This window comes from Pseudorasbora parva, chromosome 11, assembly GCF_024679245.1.
Source record: "Pseudorasbora parva isolate DD20220531a chromosome 11, ASM2467924v1, whole genome shotgun sequence".
Classification (NCBI taxonomy): domain Eukaryota; kingdom Metazoa; phylum Chordata; class Actinopteri; order Cypriniformes; family Gobionidae; genus Pseudorasbora; species Pseudorasbora parva.
The window spans coordinates 46,208,116-46,229,178 of record NC_090182.1 but is presented as its reverse complement, the minus strand read 5'-3'; the positions used below and the strand labels follow the sequence as shown (position 1 = coordinate 46,229,178).

General features: G+C 40.4%; 2 protein-coding genes across 7 annotated transcripts in view; both read right to left on the bottom strand.

Annotated features, from left to right (window-relative positions):
• Nucleotides 1–11,030, bottom strand: part of ints10 (integrator complex subunit 10) — a 28,787-nt gene extending 17,757 nt beyond the window's left edge. For both annotated transcript variants that reach the window (XM_067458117.1, XM_067458118.1), the window contains exons 1-12: nt 10,773–11,030; nt 8,373–8,440; nt 8,185–8,288; nt 6,389–6,528; nt 5,610–5,691; nt 5,385–5,525; nt 4,960–5,131; nt 3,990–4,159; nt 2,581–2,711; nt 2,217–2,370; nt 1,241–1,323; nt 829–981 (exon numbers count right to left, since the gene is read on the bottom strand). In XM_067458117.1, coding sequence (XP_067314218.1) covers nt 829–981; nt 1,241–1,323; nt 2,217–2,370; nt 2,581–2,711; nt 3,990–4,159; nt 4,960–5,131; nt 5,385–5,525; nt 5,610–5,691; nt 6,389–6,528; nt 8,185–8,288; nt 8,373–8,440; nt 10,773–10,901 — 1,527 coding nt within the window. In that variant the 5' untranslated portion in view covers nt 10,902–11,030. The remainder of the gene's footprint in view (nt 1–828; nt 982–1,240; nt 1,324–2,216; nt 2,371–2,580; nt 2,712–3,989; nt 4,160–4,959; nt 5,132–5,384; nt 5,526–5,609; nt 5,692–6,388; nt 6,529–8,184; nt 8,289–8,372; nt 8,441–10,772) is intronic.
• Nucleotides 11,031–13,509: 2,479 nt separating this feature from the next.
• LOC137093286 (uncharacterized) overlaps nt 13,510–21,063 on the bottom strand; it is a 49,550-nt gene continuing 41,996 nt past the window's right edge. For 2 of the 5 annotated variants that reach the window (XM_067458109.1, XM_067458112.1), the window contains 5 exons: nt 20,858–20,953; nt 20,497–20,595; nt 19,599–19,627; nt 18,581–18,628; nt 13,510–14,228 (listed from right to left, as the gene is read on the bottom strand). In XM_067458109.1, coding sequence (XP_067314210.1) covers nt 14,079–14,228; nt 18,581–18,628; nt 19,599–19,627; nt 20,497–20,595; nt 20,858–20,953 — 422 coding nt within the window. In that variant the 3' untranslated portion in view covers nt 13,510–14,078. Of the gene's footprint in view, nt 14,229–14,771; nt 16,036–18,580; nt 18,629–19,598; nt 19,628–20,496; nt 20,596–20,857; nt 20,954–21,063 lie in introns of those variants that run through there. The other 3 variants (XR_010908419.1, XM_067458111.1, XM_067458110.1) reach the window with 3 other exon arrangements.

Genomic DNA, 21,063 nt, shown 5'->3' with positions numbered 1-21,063 from the left:
GATCAAGATATTCAATATAGGATCAAGCAGGCTGCATCTTCATTTGGGAGGTTGAGGAAAAGTGTGTTCAGTAACACAAATTTAAATCTTTACACAAAGATTGCTGTTTATCGGGCAATCTGCCTCACCGCCCTTCTGTATGGTTCTAAGACATGGACTATCTATGCTCGACATCTGAAAATGCTGGAGTCTTTCCACATTAGATGCCTGCAGCGTATCCTTAAGGTGACTTGGCAAAATCGAGTGCCACATGTTGATATCCTGAAAAAAAACTAACTGTTGGAGTATAGAAGCAACCCCAATGCTATACCAACTTAGATGGCTTGGTCATGTGGTGAGAATGCCATCAAGTCGCTTTCCACGTAAGGTATTGTACGGGCAATTACATCTTGGATGTCGTTCTGCAGGAGGTTCATTCTTAAGAAGTGTGGGATGAACCCCTTATCCCTGGAAAGTAGTGCCGCAAACCGTACACTCTGGCGGAAACTATGTCAAAATGGAGCACAAAGCTATGAAGCCAGGAGAATTGAACTTCGCCTGTCTAAAAGAGATCAGAGAAAACAGGCAATGCTTGTTCCCGCACCCCCAAGGCAATCCGGAGACATTTTTACATGCCCTGTCTGTAAAAGACAGTGTGCTTCCCGCATCGGACTTTACAGTCATCAAAGAACACACAAGTCATAGAAGAAGTCATCATCGGACATCGATGTACTACCAGAGAGAGAGAGAGAGAGAGAGTGTTTGTGTGTAAGTGAGTCTGAATGTGTGAGAGAGAGAGTGTGTGTGTTCGAGCAAGCAAGCGTCTGTGTCTATGTGTGTGTGTGTTACCCTGTACTCTCCCAGGGCGTAGTGACAGGAGGCCTGCTGTATTATCGCCCGGTGCGTCTCCAGGTTTGAGGAGGTCGAGAGGGAGTTCTGGCTCTGCTGGAGCTGCAGTGATGACATCAGAGCAAGACTGGACAGAGCCTTCCGGTACTGACCCTGAACACACACACACACACACACACACACACACACACACACACACACACACACACACACACACACACACACACACACACACACACACACACACACACACACACACACACACACACACACACACACACACACACACACACACACACACACACAAATAACTTTTAACAACATTTTTGCCACATAAATTACCTTAAAATATTTATTCCTATGGGTTATCAATCAAGCAACAAATCAATAAATCATCAAACCAAAATCATACCTGATAAATGATCATATCTGTGAGGAATATCCGAAACCACAACCACATCTCAGTTTTCCACGTCGAGCAGATCTTAGCGAACTCTGGAATAAACCAGACACAAGAGTCCCTCATTTATGGTTTACTACTAATCATGACCTGTGGAATACATTAGCAACTGTTAAAGGGATAGTTCACACAAAAATTACAATTCTGTCATTAATTACTCACGCTGATGACCTTTGTTCAACTTTGGAAAACAAATGATCTTTGATGAAATCTGAGAGCTTTCTGACCCTCCACTGAGGTACAGTCTTACGGGTTTGGAACAACATGAGGGTGAGTAAAAGATGACAGAATTTAAATTTTAGAGAATGGTCGGACGGTCGGACGGACGGACGGACAGATAGATGGCCAGAGATAGATAGATAGACAGACAGACAGACAGATAGATAGATAGACAGACAGACAGACAGATAGACGGCGGACGGACAGACAGACAGACGGACAGATAGACTGACAGACAGACAGACAGACGGACAGATAATAAACAGAGACAGATGGACAGATAGACAGACGGACAGATAATAAACAGATAGACAGATAGACAGACAGATAGACGGACAGATAGAAAGACAGACAGACGGATAGATAGACAGACAGACAGACAGATGCACAGACAGACGGACAGACAGATGCACAGATGCACAGACAGATAGACAGACAGACAGACAGATGGACAGATAGACAGACAGACAGACGGACAGACAGACAGATGCACAGACATACGGACAGATGGACAGACGGACAGATAGACAGACAGACAGACAGACAGACAGACAGACGGACAGACGGACAGACGGACGCACAGACATACGGACAGATGGACAGACGGACAGATAGACAGACAGACGGATGCACAGACAGATGCACAGATAGACAGACATATAGACAGACAGACAGATGCACAGACAGACGGACAGACAGACAGACAGACCTGTCTCCAGGCTCTGGTGTGAATGCAGCAGTTCCCAGCTTTCTCTGGCTGTACGGAAGTGCTCCAAAGTCTCGGCCCAACTCGGCATCTCTGTTTTATTCACCACGATGTGCCGCCCTCTGCCTTTGGCCAACATGTCCTCATCATCAGAGCTCTACACACACACACACACACACACACACACACACACACACACACACACACACACACACACACACACACACACACACACACACACACACACACACACACACACACACACACACACACACACACACACACAGGAGTGATGTACACCAAACACGTTTACACAGAACTGGCCTCAACAATAATGACCTATAAACTTAAAACCTCTGAGACTCACCATAGTTTTCTCCCGTCCGTCGGCCAGTTTGCGTTTCTTGTGCGCATGCTTTCGCTCCACTTCTACATCAGTGTAAACACTAGACAGGTCCTCCAGCAGGACCCAGGGGCTCGAGCTCAGAGACGCATGACCTGTTACAGCACACCCGACCATGACATTAAAGAAACCGGTGTTGAATCACAACTAAAATATAAACAACAAACAGGCATAACATTATGACCTAATAGTGTGTTGGTCCCCCTTTTTTGTTGCCAAAACAGCCCTGACCCATCAAGACATGGACTCCACTAGACCGCTGAAGGTGTGCTGTGGTATCTGGCACCAAGATGTTAGCAGCAGATTTTTTAAGTCCAGTTAGTTGCGAGGGTGGGATGGATCGGACTTGTTTGTTTCACACATCCCACAGATGCTCGATTGGATTGAGATCTGGGGAATCTGGAGGCCGAGTCGACGCCTCAAACTGGTTGTTGTGCTCCTCAAACCATTACTGAAGAATTTGTGCTTTGTGTCAGGAGCATTATCCTGCTGGAAGAGCCACAGCCACCAGAATACCGTTTCCATCAAAGGCTGAACATGGTCTCAGCAATGCTTAGGTAGGTGGAGCATGTCAAAGTAACATCCACATGGATGGAGGACCCAAGGTTTCCCAGCAGAACATTGCCCAAAGCATCACACTGCCTCCGCCGGCTCGCCTTCTTCCCATAGTGCATCCTGGGGCCATGTGTTCCCCAGGTAAGCCACACACACACACCCAGCCATCCAAGTGATGTAAAAGAAAACATGATTCCTCAGACCAGGCCACCTTCTTCCAGTGCTCCGTGGTCCAGTTCTGACGCTCATGTGCCACTGTTGGTGATAGAGGTGCTTTCGGTGGGTCAGGGGTCAAGCATGGACACCCTGACTGGTCAGAGGCTATGCCACCCCATTCGCAACAAACTGAGCTGCTCTGTGTATTCTGACACCTTTCTATCCGAACCAGCATTAACTTCTGGAGCAGTTTGAGCTCCAGTAGCTCGTCTGTTTGATCGAACCCCACGGGCCAGCCTTCGCTCCCCACGTGCATCAATGAGCCTTGGCCGCCCATGACCCTGTGGCCGGTTCTTCACTGTTCCTTCCTTGGAGCACTTTTGATAGATACTGACCACTGCAGACCGGGAACAGCCCACAAGAGCTGCATTTTGGAGATGCTCTGACCCAGTCGTCTAGCCGTCACAATTTGGCCTAACTCGCTCAAATCCTTACGCTTGCCCATTTTTCCTGCTTCTAACACATCAACTTTTAGGACAAAATGTTAATTTGCTGCCTAATATATAGCACCCACTAACAGGAGCCGCGATGAAGAGATCATCAGTGTTATTCACCTGTCAGTGGTCAAAATGTTATGCCTGATTGCTAACACACACACTGACCCTGGAAGAGTGACGGCTGCACGGCTGAGACGTAGTGAAATGCGCTGTGAAACAACACCAGCGTGCAGCAGGTGACGATTTGACCACAGCAGCGGACAAAACCTTCTCCATCCGCAGCAGACATGTACCGACACAACTCTGCTATACGCTGCAGGAGCTCAGAGTACGACCTATAACACACACACACACACACAGTAAGAGCAGCTGATCATATGCATCAGTCATTATGGCCCCATTTACACAGCATGGTTCAAGTGACCCAATTCCGATTTTTTCCTTATGTGGCCCAGATCAGATATGACATGTGACGTGTAAGCAGGAAAAAAAAACGCATGAATTCCGATATCCTCAGATCGGATTCAGGCCTCGCTCATATGTGGGAATAAATCCGATATGATCCGGATATGTGCATGTGCGTCTGCCATGCAAGCGGTCAAATCAGATATATTTCCCAGTAAATGTGAGTCGTACATCATTGAAAAAGAGATGGAGGTAAATTATGTCAACTCAGGAGGACACGAAATGCGATCAAGGACCATTGTTTCCACGCCCGGGGTTTACATGCGGAATTGGGCTACTTTAACACAGTTTTGAGTTGCAAATGGGCGGGTTTTGTTGTGGAAACCTGTCAATTCTGACAAAAGGGCTGTCCTCTTTTTCTCCGCCTTACGAGAGCAATGTTTTGCTGACCTTTAAAGATGTGTGGAAAAGTGTGGAAAGCAAAACATTGTATAATCCTGCAATGGTCTGCGTCCATTGCATATCGCACCTTTTTACTTCCTTTTCCAGTTAAGAACGTCTTGGGCTGTTTCGCAGCGTATAGTGTAAATGAAAACATTGGACACAGGTCCATTTTAAAAGATGATGTGAGTGGGTTATCAAAAAAATCGGATATAGTCACTGAATCAGAATTGTGCATCAAGACCTGCAGTGTAAATGCAGCCATAGACATCGTCTCACAGATTCTCACCGGCTTCCTTTCTCTCCCTGCCAATCACAGAGCGAGCCGACCACAGCCAGCATCTCCAGCAGCCGCTCCCACGGCTCCGTCACCACTGACGACTTCTCCGACAGCCCGTCAATCACACAGCGCTGGCCCCGCCCCCGTCCTGGAGACTTCAGACCGCCCACTTCCTGTGAGCCTGAGAAATTACAAAATACAAGTCACTGTCGTCTTCTGTAGAGCTGCTTTACTGCTGAGTCTGTTTTATAATTGATGAACCTTAAATAAAAATATGGTTATTTCTATGAAGCTGCATTTCAACTACCTGTATTATATAAAGCACAATATAAATAGAAAATGAAAATAGTGCACTGCTATACAAAACACACTATTGTAGCAGTATGCATATTGATAGATTAAATGCAAAATAAAATGCAATTGCATGCTTTTACCCTGCATCTGTCCATCCGCCGACGGCTCCCGTGTGACGTAACATATGTAAAACTCTGCTGCTTTGTGCATGTACTTATACAGCAGACTGACGGGGAGACACATTTCTGGATTATTCAGAATCAGCGGCAGGACGTCACACACTGAGAACGAGATGAACAAAGTTGATCAAGGACAAAAGCACAAAAACACACAAATAATATAATGAAGAGATGATAAATTTGTACCAAACAACTTCCTGAAGCAGTTGACAGGCGTGTCCAGGTCCTCTACAGTCTCCGCCTCTAACAGGGACTCTCCCAAACTGACCTGGAAGAGAGGGGATGGGGTCAGAGGTCAGGCAGGGTTTGCGTTAGGTTGTTTTTTTTTTTTTACATGACTATGCCTCTCCCCATAAACATTATTGGTATTAGCGTGTCCTCAAACATATATGTGAGAGCCTACTTGGCTAGTTAATTTACATAGCACATTTTAAACAATGGCAAATCAAAGTGCTTTATATAAAAAAATGAATTAAAAACAACCTTTACAGATTCATAAGAAATAAAATGTAACAATAAAAAGTAAAAAAATGAAAAATTTCAAAATAACCAACTAAGCAACCACCATTCTGTAATGAACTCTATATTGAAATGAAATATACAGTCAAACACATATTATTTACACAATTAATTCAGAGAGTCGCCTCTGATGCATTTACGTTCTGCGCTGAAAAAGGGAACTGCATTAAGCGAATCAGAACCAAATCCACTGGTTAGGTGAAAAAGATTCATACTTCTTTTATGCATCAAGTGAAACAGAAGATTTTTACAGTCGCATTATTTTATATGTGACTAGTTGTTTTCATTTTAAGCTTGGGTTGCCTTTTTAAGAACTGACCAGAGACAACAGATGAATATCAGCGTATATGGCTCATTTACAGAGTTGTTTCTGTTCATTATTGAGCACTGTCCCAGGGAGGGAAAGAAACGAAATATCTATAATAATGTGCGATGATTGCACTCACTCCGTGCTGAACGACGGACTCCGGGAATCTCTTGAGTAGCAGCAGAAGCATCTCTGCTTTCTCCAGCGTGTTGAAACACTGTTCTGTGGCCTTCAAGAGCATCTTACACTGAACTGGACCCGGAAGAGTCTCAAAAACACCTGCGCACACACACACACACAGACAAATAAGCACAAACACACGGTTCACTCTCCCTCCAGCCATCCTAGGTGAATATACGATGTTTCTTTCAGATTAATACAATCAGTTATATTAAAAACATGCCTGGCTCTTCCAAGCTTTATAATGGCAGCCCAAAATGTGAAACCCATAAAAGTAGATCTATCCATCATAAAAGTGCATCCATCCATCATAAAAGTGCATCCGTCCATCATAAAAGTACATCCATTCATTCTAAAAGTGCATCCATTCATTCTAAAAGTGCATCTGTCCATCATAAAAGTGCATCCATCCATCATAAAAGTGCATCCATCCATCATAAAAGTGCATCCATTCATTCTAAAAGTGCATCTGTCCATCATAAAAGTGCATCCATCCATCATAAAAGTGCATCCATCCATCATAAAAGTGCATCCATCCATCATAAAAGCGCATCCATCCATCATAAAAGGTCATCTATCCATCATAAAAGTGCATCCATCCATCATAAAAGAGCATCCATCCATCATAAAAGTGCATCTGTCCATCATAAAAGTGCATCCATCCATCATAAAAGAGCATCCATCCATCATAAAAGTGCATCCATTCATTCTAAAAGTGCATCTGTCCATCATAAAAGTGCATCCATCCATCATAAAAGTGCATCCATCCATCATAAAAGCGCATCCATCCATCATAAAAGGTCATCTATCCATCATAAAAGAGCATCTGTCCATCATAAAAGTGCATCCATCCATCATAAAAGCGCATCTGTCCATCATAAAAGTGCATCCATCCATCATAAAAGTGCATCCATCCATCATAAAAGAGCATCCATCCATCATAAAAGTGCATCTGTCCATCATAAAAGTGCATCCATCCATCATAAAAGAGCATCCATCCATCATAAAAGTGCATCCATTCATTCTAAAAGTGCATCTGTCCATCATAAAAGTGCATCCATCCATCATAAAAGTGCATCCATCCATCATAAAAGAGCATCCATCCATCATAAAAGTGCATCCATTCATTCTAAAAGTGCATCTGTCCATCATAAAAGTGCATCCATCCATCATAAAAGTGCATCCATCCATCATAAAAGCGCATCCATCCATCATAAAAGTGCATCCATCCATCATAAAAGTGCATCCATCCATCATAAAAGTGCATCCATCCATCATAAAAGTGCATCCATCCATCATAAAAGAGCATCCATCCATCATAAAAGTGCATCCATCCATCATAAAAGTGCATCCATCCATCATAAAAGTGCATCCATTCATTCTAAAAGTGCATCTGTCCATCATAAAAGTGCATTCATCCATCATAAAAGTGCATCCATCCATCATAAAAGTGCATCCATCCATCATAAAAGCGCATCCATCCATCATAAAAGTGCATCCATTCATTCTAAAAGTGCATCCATTCATTCTAAAAGTGCATCCATCCATCCATCCATCCATAGGACTATTTCAGGCCAGACTGTAGGTACCTCTGCGTAACTCGCCATAGACATAAACAGAGAGAAGTAGCTTTGGCTACAATGTTCTTCCAAAAGACTCATACAGTTCTGTTTATTATTCGCTAGAGCGCAAAATGTTACAGACTGCAGCTTTAACTAAAACTCTAAATAACACATATGGATGTAGTTTGCCCACCTTTGAGAAACTGTGCGTGTTTGTCTTGGCTGTCGTTTCGTAACGCCGCAGTGATCACTGCGATCTCACGCCAGACCACTGGCTGCTCGGGGAAATTCACGAATCTGTGCAGCAGAAAAAGAGCATTAAATGACAGCAGTCAGCAATCATGAACTGAACCGAAGGGAGTGTGTGTATTGTGGACTCACATGTCGTACAGGAGCCTGCCGGCGGAGGACGTCCTCTCGGCGTTGCGCTCGATGCTGTACATCTCATACTGCACACATGAACATAACACACACATCAGACACACACAACTACCTGCATACACACTGCACATGATCCTCAGCTCCTTCAGTCCGCAGAGAGGAGTCTCAGGCACACATTCAGATGTGCATATATGAACTTACAAGGCATTAAGATGTACATTTAATCAGTTCATGCATTCCCTAGGAATCGATCACATGACCTTAGCGTTGCTGGCTTGCATGCACACCAATCGTTAAACAAAACGAAAAGAGGCACAATATGTACGATTTTTGGATTAAAATATCCAAAAACCACTAAAACAATGTTGTATTTTGTTGACTTGTGCACTTACATTATCCCAGATGTTTGCAACAATACACGGTTGTCTTTCAAACTCCCTCTGCACGCGATAGGATAGCGCTACACCAACCAGAGCAACGAAGGTGAAGCGGAGCTTGTTGACAGATTAAACATTCACCGTATCCGATCGGCTAAACTCTGAACACTAGGGCTGCACGTTTTCAAGTTTTTCATTAACCGTTAACCGAGGCCCTTAGCGGTTAATACTCGGTTAACCATAGTGTGCGTCAGGGTTATTTTTAGCTTATTAATTTGACGACCACCATCTCCGTAGTGAACGCGCCTATAGAGAGAAATGCACATCATGGATTACATAATCAGAGAGTAGCCTATTTCTTTTCGTTTTAAATTGTTAAAAGACATTTCAAGTTTCTTAAGATCTATTTCATGTCTGCGAGGCGTACGCTGAGTTTCGTTAAATTAGGATGAGATGCGCTCCAGTTCACGAGCAATGCGAGTGGCCGCGAGGGCGCCTGCACGATTAGAGCATGTAACGTTAGTAAAATATGCAGCCGAGAATGATTCACACAGACTCAGAGTTTGACTCACGCGGCTGATGAGCCTCTCCCGGCAGAGAGTTCAAGCATCTGTGGACTCGTCCCTTCAGCTCTGGCCATCTTGCTTTCAGTCCGCGATCAGCTTTTTTGTTTTCTTCATTACAGTTAAAGTAACGTCTGCTTTTCTCTAGTCATTCACAAGTTTCTCACTTCAAACTTTCTTTCTTCTGATCCGTTATGCACAGCGTGCGCGGCTCGCGCTCTGCTTCTGCCCTAATGTGACTTATAGTCCAGTGCGACGTGTTATTTTCCTCTTCATGACGCATATTTTGACTGATGCGACTCATACTCCGGAGCAACTTATAGCCTGAAAAATGCGGTAAGCACTGCATTGCAATACTTGCATTTCGCCCCGTCACTCTCATTTTTTAAAGTGCTCCCACGCTTTCTTTGCCCGCTTAGAAAGCTGGTCATGACTTCTTCTTGTGGATACTACCCTAACCCTATGGATACTACAAATGTCTGGGAGCGCTCTGGCGGTCTCTAGGGGTGCAAACATATATTACAACTAAATTCAAGGCACGTCATTGACGCCACTTAACCGAGCAAAATGTTTCACTCGGTTACGCAATTTTTAACGGTTAATCGGTCAATCGGTTAACCATGGACACCCCTACTGAACACATCTTCCCTTTTTAAGAATGACTTCAGTGCCGTTCTTTGTTCTTTTCTCAGAAAAAAGCTTAACTCCAAGTCTTCCAGAGTCGCGGTCAAAGCTGATTCGAAAGACCGCCGTTCGCCAGTTTCTGTGTTTACTAGAAGCACGCAAACGCAACTCGGCCGTCGTCATTATGGCCCCGCCCACCGACTCTATACACGATGTGATTGGTCCGGCAAGAGTTTGGCGATTACAGCTCAGAAGGGTATTAAGAGTTCCTAGACGACACGACACTCGCGGGCAGATTAAATTTGCTGCTGCTAGGGTGCGTCCAGATTTCTAGGCTATCTTATCGGAATCATATGGGTGACGTCACCGACACTACGTCCATATTTTTTTACAGTCTATGATTCGAACACAAACCCACGAATAGCGATACAGTATCGTCACATATAATATTGCGATACTCATCTATATTTTTTTACACCCCTATACTATAGTGAGCCTAATAGAATCGAAATATTTTGCAAAACAATTTTTTTTAAATTTATAAAATAGTCGGCCAATCACAACAGATTGAGCCACCTGACCAATCAGAGCAGAGGAGCTGTCCGAAAGGCGGGGTTTAGAGAGATACAAATTTTAATCCAACCGTCTCGGACACTGGGAAAAGAGCCCTGTTATTTTTACAGTTTAAACATACATGAATCTCTCTCTCTCTCTCTCTCTCTCACACACACACACACACACACACACACACACACACACACACACACACATATATATATATACACACGAGTGCTGAATGATGTTTGCAGTGGTGCCAAATGGAGTGGTATTGTCACCTGTATGTTGAAGTCTGTGGGATAGAGGGTGCGCGCGGTGATCAGCCAGGCTTTGGCCGCATACGGGTCCTGCGGCACGAGCTCCCGCGCACGCTTCACCAGGAACTCACAGTCGCCCTGCGCCGACATTTGCTCCCGTTAACGGGGGTACAAAAAAAACAAAACCCTTCAGATGCTCAAATACTGAAGCACAGACTGAAAAACACCGGGGAGATCGTAGTGTTTAACTTCCGGATGGAAGCGGATCCTTTCAAAATAAAAGTCTCCTTTCTCAACTCAGTGAAATCTAATTTCTTTTACTGTCTATGGTGAAATCGCGATCCAGATCAAGACGATATCAGATGTCTGCATGTAATCCTATGTGGAGTATCTAATGACGGTATAAACCCTTTAATTTAAACATGAATGTGAAAAGCTTTTAAACAGTAGTTTTTGTTCTTGAAAACTTGTACTAAAACAACATTCAGATGCAATAACCAGCAAACACAAAACGTTTTAAAACTTTTCAAAGCGTTGTATTTTGGTTGCAATTAGGTATTATTGTAGTGCAACGTTTTAAAAAAGTAAAAAAAAAAAAAAAAAAAAATGTAACCAAAATAAATCGTTTGAGAAAAATAAAATAAAAAATAAAAATAAAAACGTTGAGAAAATACCAACCTATGTTTTCTTTAAATGAACAAAGTATATTTTTAGTTGTTTGACCCCTAGTCTCATGGTATGTGTTCACCTGGAGAACTTCATCTTCGTTTGGATGACTTCAATGGCTTCAGTTTTCTCTTTGTTTAAACAACTGTCAAATTAGTCATAGAGCACACACCCCTAATGTAAATACATGAAATTGCAGACAAACAATTGTTTGCATTTATATTTATTAATTTAATGCAATTCACTTGTGGTTATCAGTTTGTATATTGGCACACATTACTGTGGTTTTGAGCATTGGCAATCCAGTGGCATAACTTTGTTTTAAAAAGTGGTATTCCCCCCCATACACACATGTCCCACCCACTTTTTAAAACAAAGTTATGCCACTGTATTTCAGGGAATATATAATCATATATTTTTAATATTAAGATGTCCAGAAATCAATTCAATAGTTCATTTATTATATAAACATCATGTTTAATTATTGCATCTATACTGAATATCATCAGTGGTTGTATATCAAGAGCAGGGACAGTTTTTGTGTATTTTGTTTTGTGATTTCACCGGAACAAATTGAAAGTCTCTGCAACGGCGTTAAGCGATAAATCGCTCGTCTGTGTGTAGACTGCACATGCAGGCCAGATCGCTTCTTATTTAACAAATGAATGAAATTATGCTCTTTTGGTTAACCAGAGATGTTTTGTTTGTATTAGTTAGGTTTATCCATGCAACAAAATGTTTCAATATTTCAGAAAGTGGTGGGGACATGTCCCACCCGCAAATTACGCCTATGTGGAAATTTGACTTTCTGTACTCTTAAAAATAAAGGTTCTTTGGCAGGGTGTGTGTGGTTCCAAGAGCCATTAATATCCAAATACACTTTCCATTGCACAAAAGCTTTTTTGTAGTGCGGGTAGAACATTTCACAAAACTAAAATATTTTCTTTTTTGACATTGATTCATCCTGGCAACTTTATTTTAAGGACCCAGTGCAGTACAAGTGGCATTTTAGAATTGGGTCATATTCAAAAAACTTTACTATTCAAAAAATAATTATTAAGATAAGCGTGTGTGTGTGTGTGTGTGTGTGTGTGTGTGTGTGTGTGTGTGTGTGTGTGTGTGTGTGTGTGTGTGTGTGTGTGTGTGTGTGTGTGTCTTGGGGAAAAACATAAAAAAATGTCAGAGATTCAACCTCTAGAATTAACCCATTCTTGCTAAAATCACCAGGATTTGAGGGTATTTGGGCAGAAACCCCTCCTGTCAAACCCTGTGTCCCGTCCTGTCACACTGATGGTACTCAAGTTGAACGGTTCACTGTTCATGAAGTGACTCCAAGAGCAGCTCTGCAGATGAAGTTCATGAGTTCAGGGAGACAGCAGATGCCAAAATCATCACGAACTTCACGCGTAAATGGCAGCTCAAGATTTGAAGGCCAAAAAAGTGCATCCATCCATTATTTTCTTCATAAATTGAATACATAAAGTTAATCTGCTGGAAGCTAGATTATTTTACTTTATAACGTTAAATGTATAAACTATGACTTGACTATTATCTATGAATATTAACGAATTGATTAAGTCATATGTATTATGATTATGGGTTTTTAATTAATTTTTAATTAATGAATTGTCATGTGCCCCAACAAGTAAAGTCATCATAACATAATGATACCTTTATAAATCATTAGCTAATGATTAATTAAATCAGACAACTGGAAGTTGAAATGCATGGCTTTGACCCCTTGTGGTATTAACATTCATTTACATTATTAGTTAATATATGTTCTTAAGGAATTAATACATTATGATATATTTAACTAATAACTATTTAATGATTATTTAATATATAAATCATGTTGAATCTTTATTAGTTGCTGATGCAGTGATCATTAATAAATGGGTTAGTTCACCATTAGTAATACATTAACTCATGATTATCTGTGCATTAGTTAAGCATGAATTAATGCATATTAGTGCACCCGTATTGGAACGTGTTACCAAAAATTGTGCACCTCCCATTTTTTAATTTTGAACGCGATGAGCTCGTATTTACGACGTCAGAAGTGGGAATTATCACATAAAGGTGCCATTAATTAACTGATAATATGACAGAATCAGTAAATGTTTATCTTAAAACAATATAATAATTCAAACTCCAGTGCTGCAAACATTGACATGAAAATGTTTTTGCTGTTGTTGTTGTATTTGTTCTCAGACTTTCCTGAATTAAACAATGCAAATAACAGTATATGTATCATAATGCTTTAATCTTCATGACAATGACATGATGAAAGATCTGAGCTGCCAAGTGAAGGTGTGAATATTCAATCTGAGTGTTTCTGATGGGTGCAATGAGACCCAGAACTGAATGTGAAATCTGAGACTCAAACCTCAATCCATCAGGTTGCTGCAGGTGGACGATTCTTAAAGTTAAAATTATAACACTGATTTCTCTTTGTGTTTTTGACGTTTTAGTTATAAAAGCATATCACTATATGAATACAAAGAACAAGTGTAACGAGAGTCAAATAACCTGCATATATTTGCAGCTATTTTGCAAAAGTAAGAAAACGTACATTAGAAAAAATGGTCTCAATAACAAATGAAGACTGAGATTGAACGGAATGGAAGAGTCTCAAGAGTGTTTTTCTCTGATTGTTGATTATGTTTGTGAAAGCACTGAATCCAGCTGAGTTTCCTTTTTACCAGTCTCTTGATCGTGTTTCAGAAGAGGCTTCATCTCAAGGGATTCGGCTGGGCTTTGGCTCTGGTTTGATCCACTGGCTGGAGTTTCATCAGAACCTGCTGCATTCTGGGTTCAGAATAAAACTTTTTAACAAGAATTATCAACAATATATAATAATAATAATAATAATAATAATAATAATAATAATAAAACATTTTATTTATAATGCACTTTATATTTAACAGAATTTTAAAGTGCTACAGAATTAAAAACAATTAACAACAATAAGTAAATAAAATAAAATAAAATAACTAAAACTGAAAAATAAAGAAGTAACAAGTCAATTAAAAGCTCTGCTAAAAAGTTGGGTTTTAAGACCACGCTTAAAAGCATTTACAGTCTGTGGGCAGAGGTGGACAGTAACTAAGTACATTTACTTGAGTACTGTACTTAAGTTCACTTTTTGAGTATCTGTACTTTCCTGGAGTATAATTTTTTCTGGATACTTTTACTTCACTACATTTGAAAGACAAATATCGTACTTTTTACTCCACTACATTTCTATCTAGGTCGAAAGTCGTTTCTGCAGCAGCTCTAAAAGTCGGAGGATGATTTTTTTCCATCTTTAAAAGTTTTTTTGGTGTTGTTGTTTCAGACAGTCTGTCAGGAATCACTCTTATAGGGTCATATACATTTTCCCAAATTTTTTTGAACACTGATCAGTTCCTAGCAAAATGGAAGAAGACGGTTCTTAGGCACAGTGTGAGCACCCATAGCCATACTTTGAAAGTATGTTTCAGTTAAAAAAAATCTAGATTAGTTTAGTTGGCATACACTTGGTGCATGTCTTATAAAATATTAACAATATAAACATCTGGGAGAAAGAGAAGAGTAAAGTTGGGAGAATATCAGATGTGTATCAGTGTATTGGATCTGTGCATTTGGCCTTAAAGTGACAGCAGCTTTGTAAAGAGCTTTGTAACTTATATACAAGTATTTAAATGAGTTTAAGTTAGTCGTTTGCTAGTATGTCAGATGGAGCATCACTGAATGGCTTAAACCATGATGGCATAATGTGCATTTATACAACAATAATAAAATAACGCATTGACATAAAAAAGGAAATTTACTTTGTTACTTAAGCACTTTTGAAAACAAATACTTCTGTACTTTTACTTGAGTAAAAATCTATTTGTACAACTTTCACTTGTAACGGAGTAATATTTGACCAGTAGTAATTTTACTTTTACTCAAGTAATAAAGTTGTGTACTTTGTCCACCTCTGTCTGTGGGGTCCGCTGGTGGTCAGGGAGAGCGTTCCACAGACTGGGGGCTGCAGAGCAGAAGGCCCGATCTCCCATAGTACGGAGATTGGTTGTGGGAGTTTTAAGGCGATATAGAGAAACAGAGTGTAGGTTACGAGTGGCTGTTTGTGTAAATGGTAAATGGACTGCATTTATATAGCGCTTTCAACAGACCCTATGGCCATCCAAAGCGCTTTACATTTTTGTCTCACATTCCCCCATTCATTAACCGACGGCGATGTCAGCCATGTAAGGCGCCATCCAGCTCGTCGGGAGCAGCTGGGGTTGGGTGTCTCGCTCATGGACACCTCGACACTTGGTCAGGTGGAACCGGGGATTGAACCACCAACCTTCCGGTTTGTAGACAACCTACATGAACCACTGAGGCAGTAAGGAGTTCCTTGAGATAGGAAGGTGCGTCACCATGGATGCACTGGTGGGTAAGGAGAGAGAGCTTGTACTCGATCCTGAACGACACAGGAAGCCAGTGGAGTGATTTTAGAATGGGGGTGATATGGTCGTATTTGCGCACCCTTATGAGGATCCTAGCAGCGCTGTTCTGAATACACTGCAGCCTCTGGAGCTTTTTGCTAGGGATGCCGATAAGGAGCGCATTGCAGTAGTCCAGCCTGGAGGAGACAAAGGCGTGGACAAGCTTCTCCGCATCTGCCATATATATATCATGCCATATATCAGCAGCGTTTCTCAGTACTGGTCCTGGAGTCTCCTCACTGAAAACACTTAAAGGGTTAGTTGACCCAAAAATGAAAATGATTTAATTAATTACTCCCCCTCATGTCGTTGGACACCCGTATAAGACCTTCGTTCATCTTCGGGACACAAATGAAGATATTCATTTCTCTCAATTCTCTCCATGAAACATTTCAATCTGGTTTTAAAGCTCTACACAGTACTGAATCTGCTCTTTTAAGAGTGTCAAGTGATATTTTCACTGAAACTGACTCTGGGAAATCAATGGCCTTAGTCTTACTAGATTTGAGTTCTGCATTTGACTTAGTTGACCATGAGGTCCTGTTGCGACGTCTGGAGACATCTTTGGGTTTTTGAGGCGTTGTCTTGCAGTGGTTCCGCTCTTATCTGAACAATAGATGTTTTAGTGTCCGTATTGGTCATCAATCCTCCACTAGTGTACCTCTGAACTGCGGAGTCCCACAGGGATCAATCCTCGGCCCCATATTGTTTATTCTGTATCTGTTACCGCTGGCTTCCATCTTTAATAAATATGATGTATCCTTCCATTTGTATGCTGACGATACTCAGATTTATTTTCCTTTAAAACATAATGATAAAAATGGTCTACAACCCTTGTTTGCCTGTTTAAGTGATCTTAAACTTTGGCTTTCAAGTAACTTTCTAAACCTAAACGAAAATAAAACCGAAATAATTATCTTTGGGCCTAAGGATAACTGTGTGTTTGATGCTGAGCGTGGTTCTCTCGCACCGTATGAAACAAAATGCGCAAGAAATCTGGGCTTTCTGTTTGACCACAACTTAAAATTTGAGAAGCAGATCGGTGCTGTTGTAAAGTCATGCTTTTTTCAGCTCCGCCAAATCTCTAAAGTGAAACCGTTTTTAACTAAGAGCAATCTTCAAATAGTGACTCACGCATTCGTAACATCACGACTAGACTACTGTAATTCACTTTACATTGGTCTATCTAAGTCTTCTCTCTCTCGCCTACAATTAGTGCAAAATGCAGCAGCTAGACTCCTCACTGGGACACGGAAGTATGAGTCGATCACCCCTATTTTAATCAAACTTCATTGGCTACCTGTTAAATTCAGAATTGATTTTAAAATTTTACTTTTTGTGTATAAAGCTCTTAACAATTTGGCCCCTCAATACCTGACTGATTTGCTCTGTCCACACACTCCTTCTCGTACTTTGAGATCCAGCGATCACTGTCTTCTCATCGTACCTAGATCCAAGCTTAAAAAACGAGGTGACCGTGCTTTTGCGACTGCAGGCCCAAAACTTTGGAACAGTCTGCCTCTCTATATCAGACTGGCTCCTTCAGTTTCCATCTTTAAATCTTCTTTAAAGACTTTTTTGTTTTCTCTTGCTTTTGATGCTCATTGCCTCTGATATGATTACTGCTTTTTATTTATTTTTTTGTTTTATTTTTTCAGTTGTTTCTTTTGTCCTGTACTGCTCTGCATTTTATTCTCTCCTATGTACAGCACTTTGGTCAGCCTTGGTTGTTTTTAAATGTGCTTTATAAATAAATATTGTATTGTATTGTATTGTATATTTTAGTGTAAAGCTGAGAAAGGCTTCAGAAAGGCCTCCATTGGCATTCAGTCCATTCCCACTTACAAGACCCATAAAGGCACTAAACACATCGACACAAAGCCCATCTCACTACAGCAGCTGTGCAATAATTTAACAATGTGAAGAAAATAGTTTTTGTGTGGAAAAAAAATCAAAATAATTACTATCTGCTAAGTTATTGTCTTCCGTGTAGGTATCGGACGTGAACTCACACAATAGCGGCGCTCCTCCTCTTCTGGGTCATGTATCCGAACGTCGGATCTGCGTCATTCTCACACGTGTTGAGTTCATGTCAATAACTTGGCGGATAAAGTAGTTTTTTTATTTTTGTGCGCACAATAACTATTTTCGTCGCTTTGAAATTATTGTAGTGAGATGGGCTTCGTGTCGATGTGTTTAGGGCCTTTATGGGTCTTGTGAGTGGGAATGTACTGAATGCCAATGGAGGCCTATCTGAAGCCTTTCTCAGCTTTACACTAAAATATCTTCATTTGTGTTCCCGAAGATGAACAAAGGTCTTACGGGTGTCCAACGACATGAGAGTGAGTAATTAATGAAATCATTTTCATTTTGGGGGGAACTAACCCTTTAACAGTTTTACCACAAAGAAGCATTTGTCATTTATAATGTAAAGGAAATTTCAAAATCACATGACCTGCTGCTTCTAACTTTAGTACAATACTTTGTATACGGGAGTGTTTGTGCCAGAGCAGATGATCAGGATGTGGTTTTACAGATATTTCAGGTATTACTGAGTCAATAATCTGAAGGAAACACACAATCTGCAACCCTGAGGTTCTCCAGGAGCAAAACTGAGGAACACAGATCTGTACAACATATCTGGAGAAATGTGTTCAAATCCACAATAATGCTGACGCTAACCTGAGATTCCTGATTCTGTGATCCAGCGGCTGGAGTTTGACGAGCCTTCTGTATTCATGACAAAACAAAAGATCTTCACAAAATGTTTCTGCTCTTTGGACAGTTATTTAAAAGTGCAGTCAGTAATTCTGTCCACATTTAAAAAGCTTAATGTTTTAAAGAAAAAAAATAGCACATCTGACAAATCCAATTTAAAGCTGTAGTCTGTAACTTTTTTGGTTAAAAATCATGTAAAATCAAATTGAGCAAGTACATAACCAGCCAGTGTTGAAAACTCCTTACCGTAGCCTGATTCACAATGGTAAGCTTGTAATAATGTGTTATAATTTGAGTAATATTGGTAACTTTCAGCAGGAAATGTGAGCATGGTGTCATTCGTCTTTGCGTAATTACGACTCTTCTGTATACATAAAGGAGTCTTGGCTAGTCGGCTTTCGTATGTGAGGATGCTGCAGGTGGCGGATCATTTATAGCCTTTTCTCACAGCAGCCGGAATAATTAAACATAATTTTGAAGGCAGATCCAGAAAGGTCCAAACAACATCATCAGTGACAACTGAAGATTCACCCAGAGTCAAAAACAAAATATTTATTGTAATGCTTTTTTTCCTCAGTCGGTCAGAACAAAAGTGGCAGACATGTTACTTACTTATTCAGATTTCATTTTCTGGTGAAACGTATTGTTTTGGTTATACTTCTAAGATGAAGTTTCTGTAATTCCGAAGAACAGTATCCACAACATTAGATTAATCCGTGCTGAGGAGCCATGCCAATGCAAAACCCACATAAAGATGAATTCAGCAAATAACTGCAATTCCATTTTTCAAACAGAGATGGCAACAAAGAGCTAGGCAAAACTTACGGACTGCAGCTTTAAATGATGTTGAGTCAGGAAGAAACTCTATAAAGACTTTAGTCTCATACGAAGTCACTGAGCGCACCTTTAACATGAAGTGAAACGTCTCCTGATACTGCAGGTAAATTAATAACATCGAATTTACATTAAATATGATACCAACCTGATATGACTGCAGACATGGTTTGATCCCTGTAAGTTTAGAGACAGAAAATCAGATTCAAAACACATCAGACTGTATAATAGATGAGTCCTGGTTTAACAAAGAAACGTAAAATAAACCTTCAAATATCCCGTTTAGATACATCTGAATGAATTTAATGGTGTATTCACTGAGTGTTAAAGATCGAGGGCTTCGATTTAGTTTAGAAAGACTGAACAAACAGCATCTAGCTGATATAGTACAATCTTGGGATGCTGTTTGGGAAGAGGGTTTATGTGTATGTGTGTGGTGTTGCTACAAAGAAATGTACAAAATACAATAGTTTTAGTTACACAGTATCACTGAATTAAATTATAGGCTGCTACACATCTTTACATAGGCTATAAATCATATTTCTTATCAGTAGGATATACATTTAGTGACACAATGTGGTAAACTAACAGTTACTTATAATGATTAAAACGGCGACTTAAACATGCACAATAAGGTGCAAAGAGAATACAGTGACATCAAAATCAGTTAAACAATAAGTTTAGTACGACATGAATGCTATTGCGGTAGTGAAGCTGTGATGAATTGTGCATCTATTGCGTCACGATAACACAGATACACTTTCAAGCAAACTAATCACATTCAATCATTTAACATGATGTTAATTACTTGATGCAGATAACTCAGTAAGGTGGATAGGCTATAACACACCCCATCAGTTATTATACTGCCACCTGTTGGTGCAGCTGTGTAACTTAGAGAAGATTAAGTCGTGATCATGAGAAAACAACAGAAAAAAATATAATATTCATGGCCATTTGCGTTCAGGGCTTCCATAGTTTAGGAAATGATGCCTTCAAATGTCAAAATAAATGGTAGTAAAATGGTGGTTATACTTTATACTCACAGGGTTCAAATACCAGTAAAACCATCAGAAATAAAGTGAAGAGGAATTCAGATGAAAATATGACGACTCTTAGATCTCCAACCGCACCTTCACCATTAACTGAGGATGAAAATGAAAAACAGTATTTAATTTACAATAGAGACTTATGTTCACCAGCCAAAAACATTAACAGCTGATTATTAATATATGTGAATGGAGATAAGCATAATAATTTTGAGATGATTTCTGCTTCACAGTGAGATATTATACTCACGCTGTTCAGATTAAAATGCTCTATTAGTTTATGATGTGCCACAGAGTTCACGGTTTATATGCAGATATATTACTGTATTTATATAGTGTGTGATGTTGAAGTGTTCACCTGTTTTCAGTATCAGTTCAGTCATCAGAGCAACAGCGTTCAGTAAAACAACACACACTGATCCAAACACATACACAGGAACAACACGGGGAAGATCTGGAAGACCAAATAATACTGAAGAGTTACAGCTGAACCCAAGTATGTGTTATTTAATATAATCCAGCGAACAAAACAAAGACTTGACCTGGTCAGAAACATAAACATGG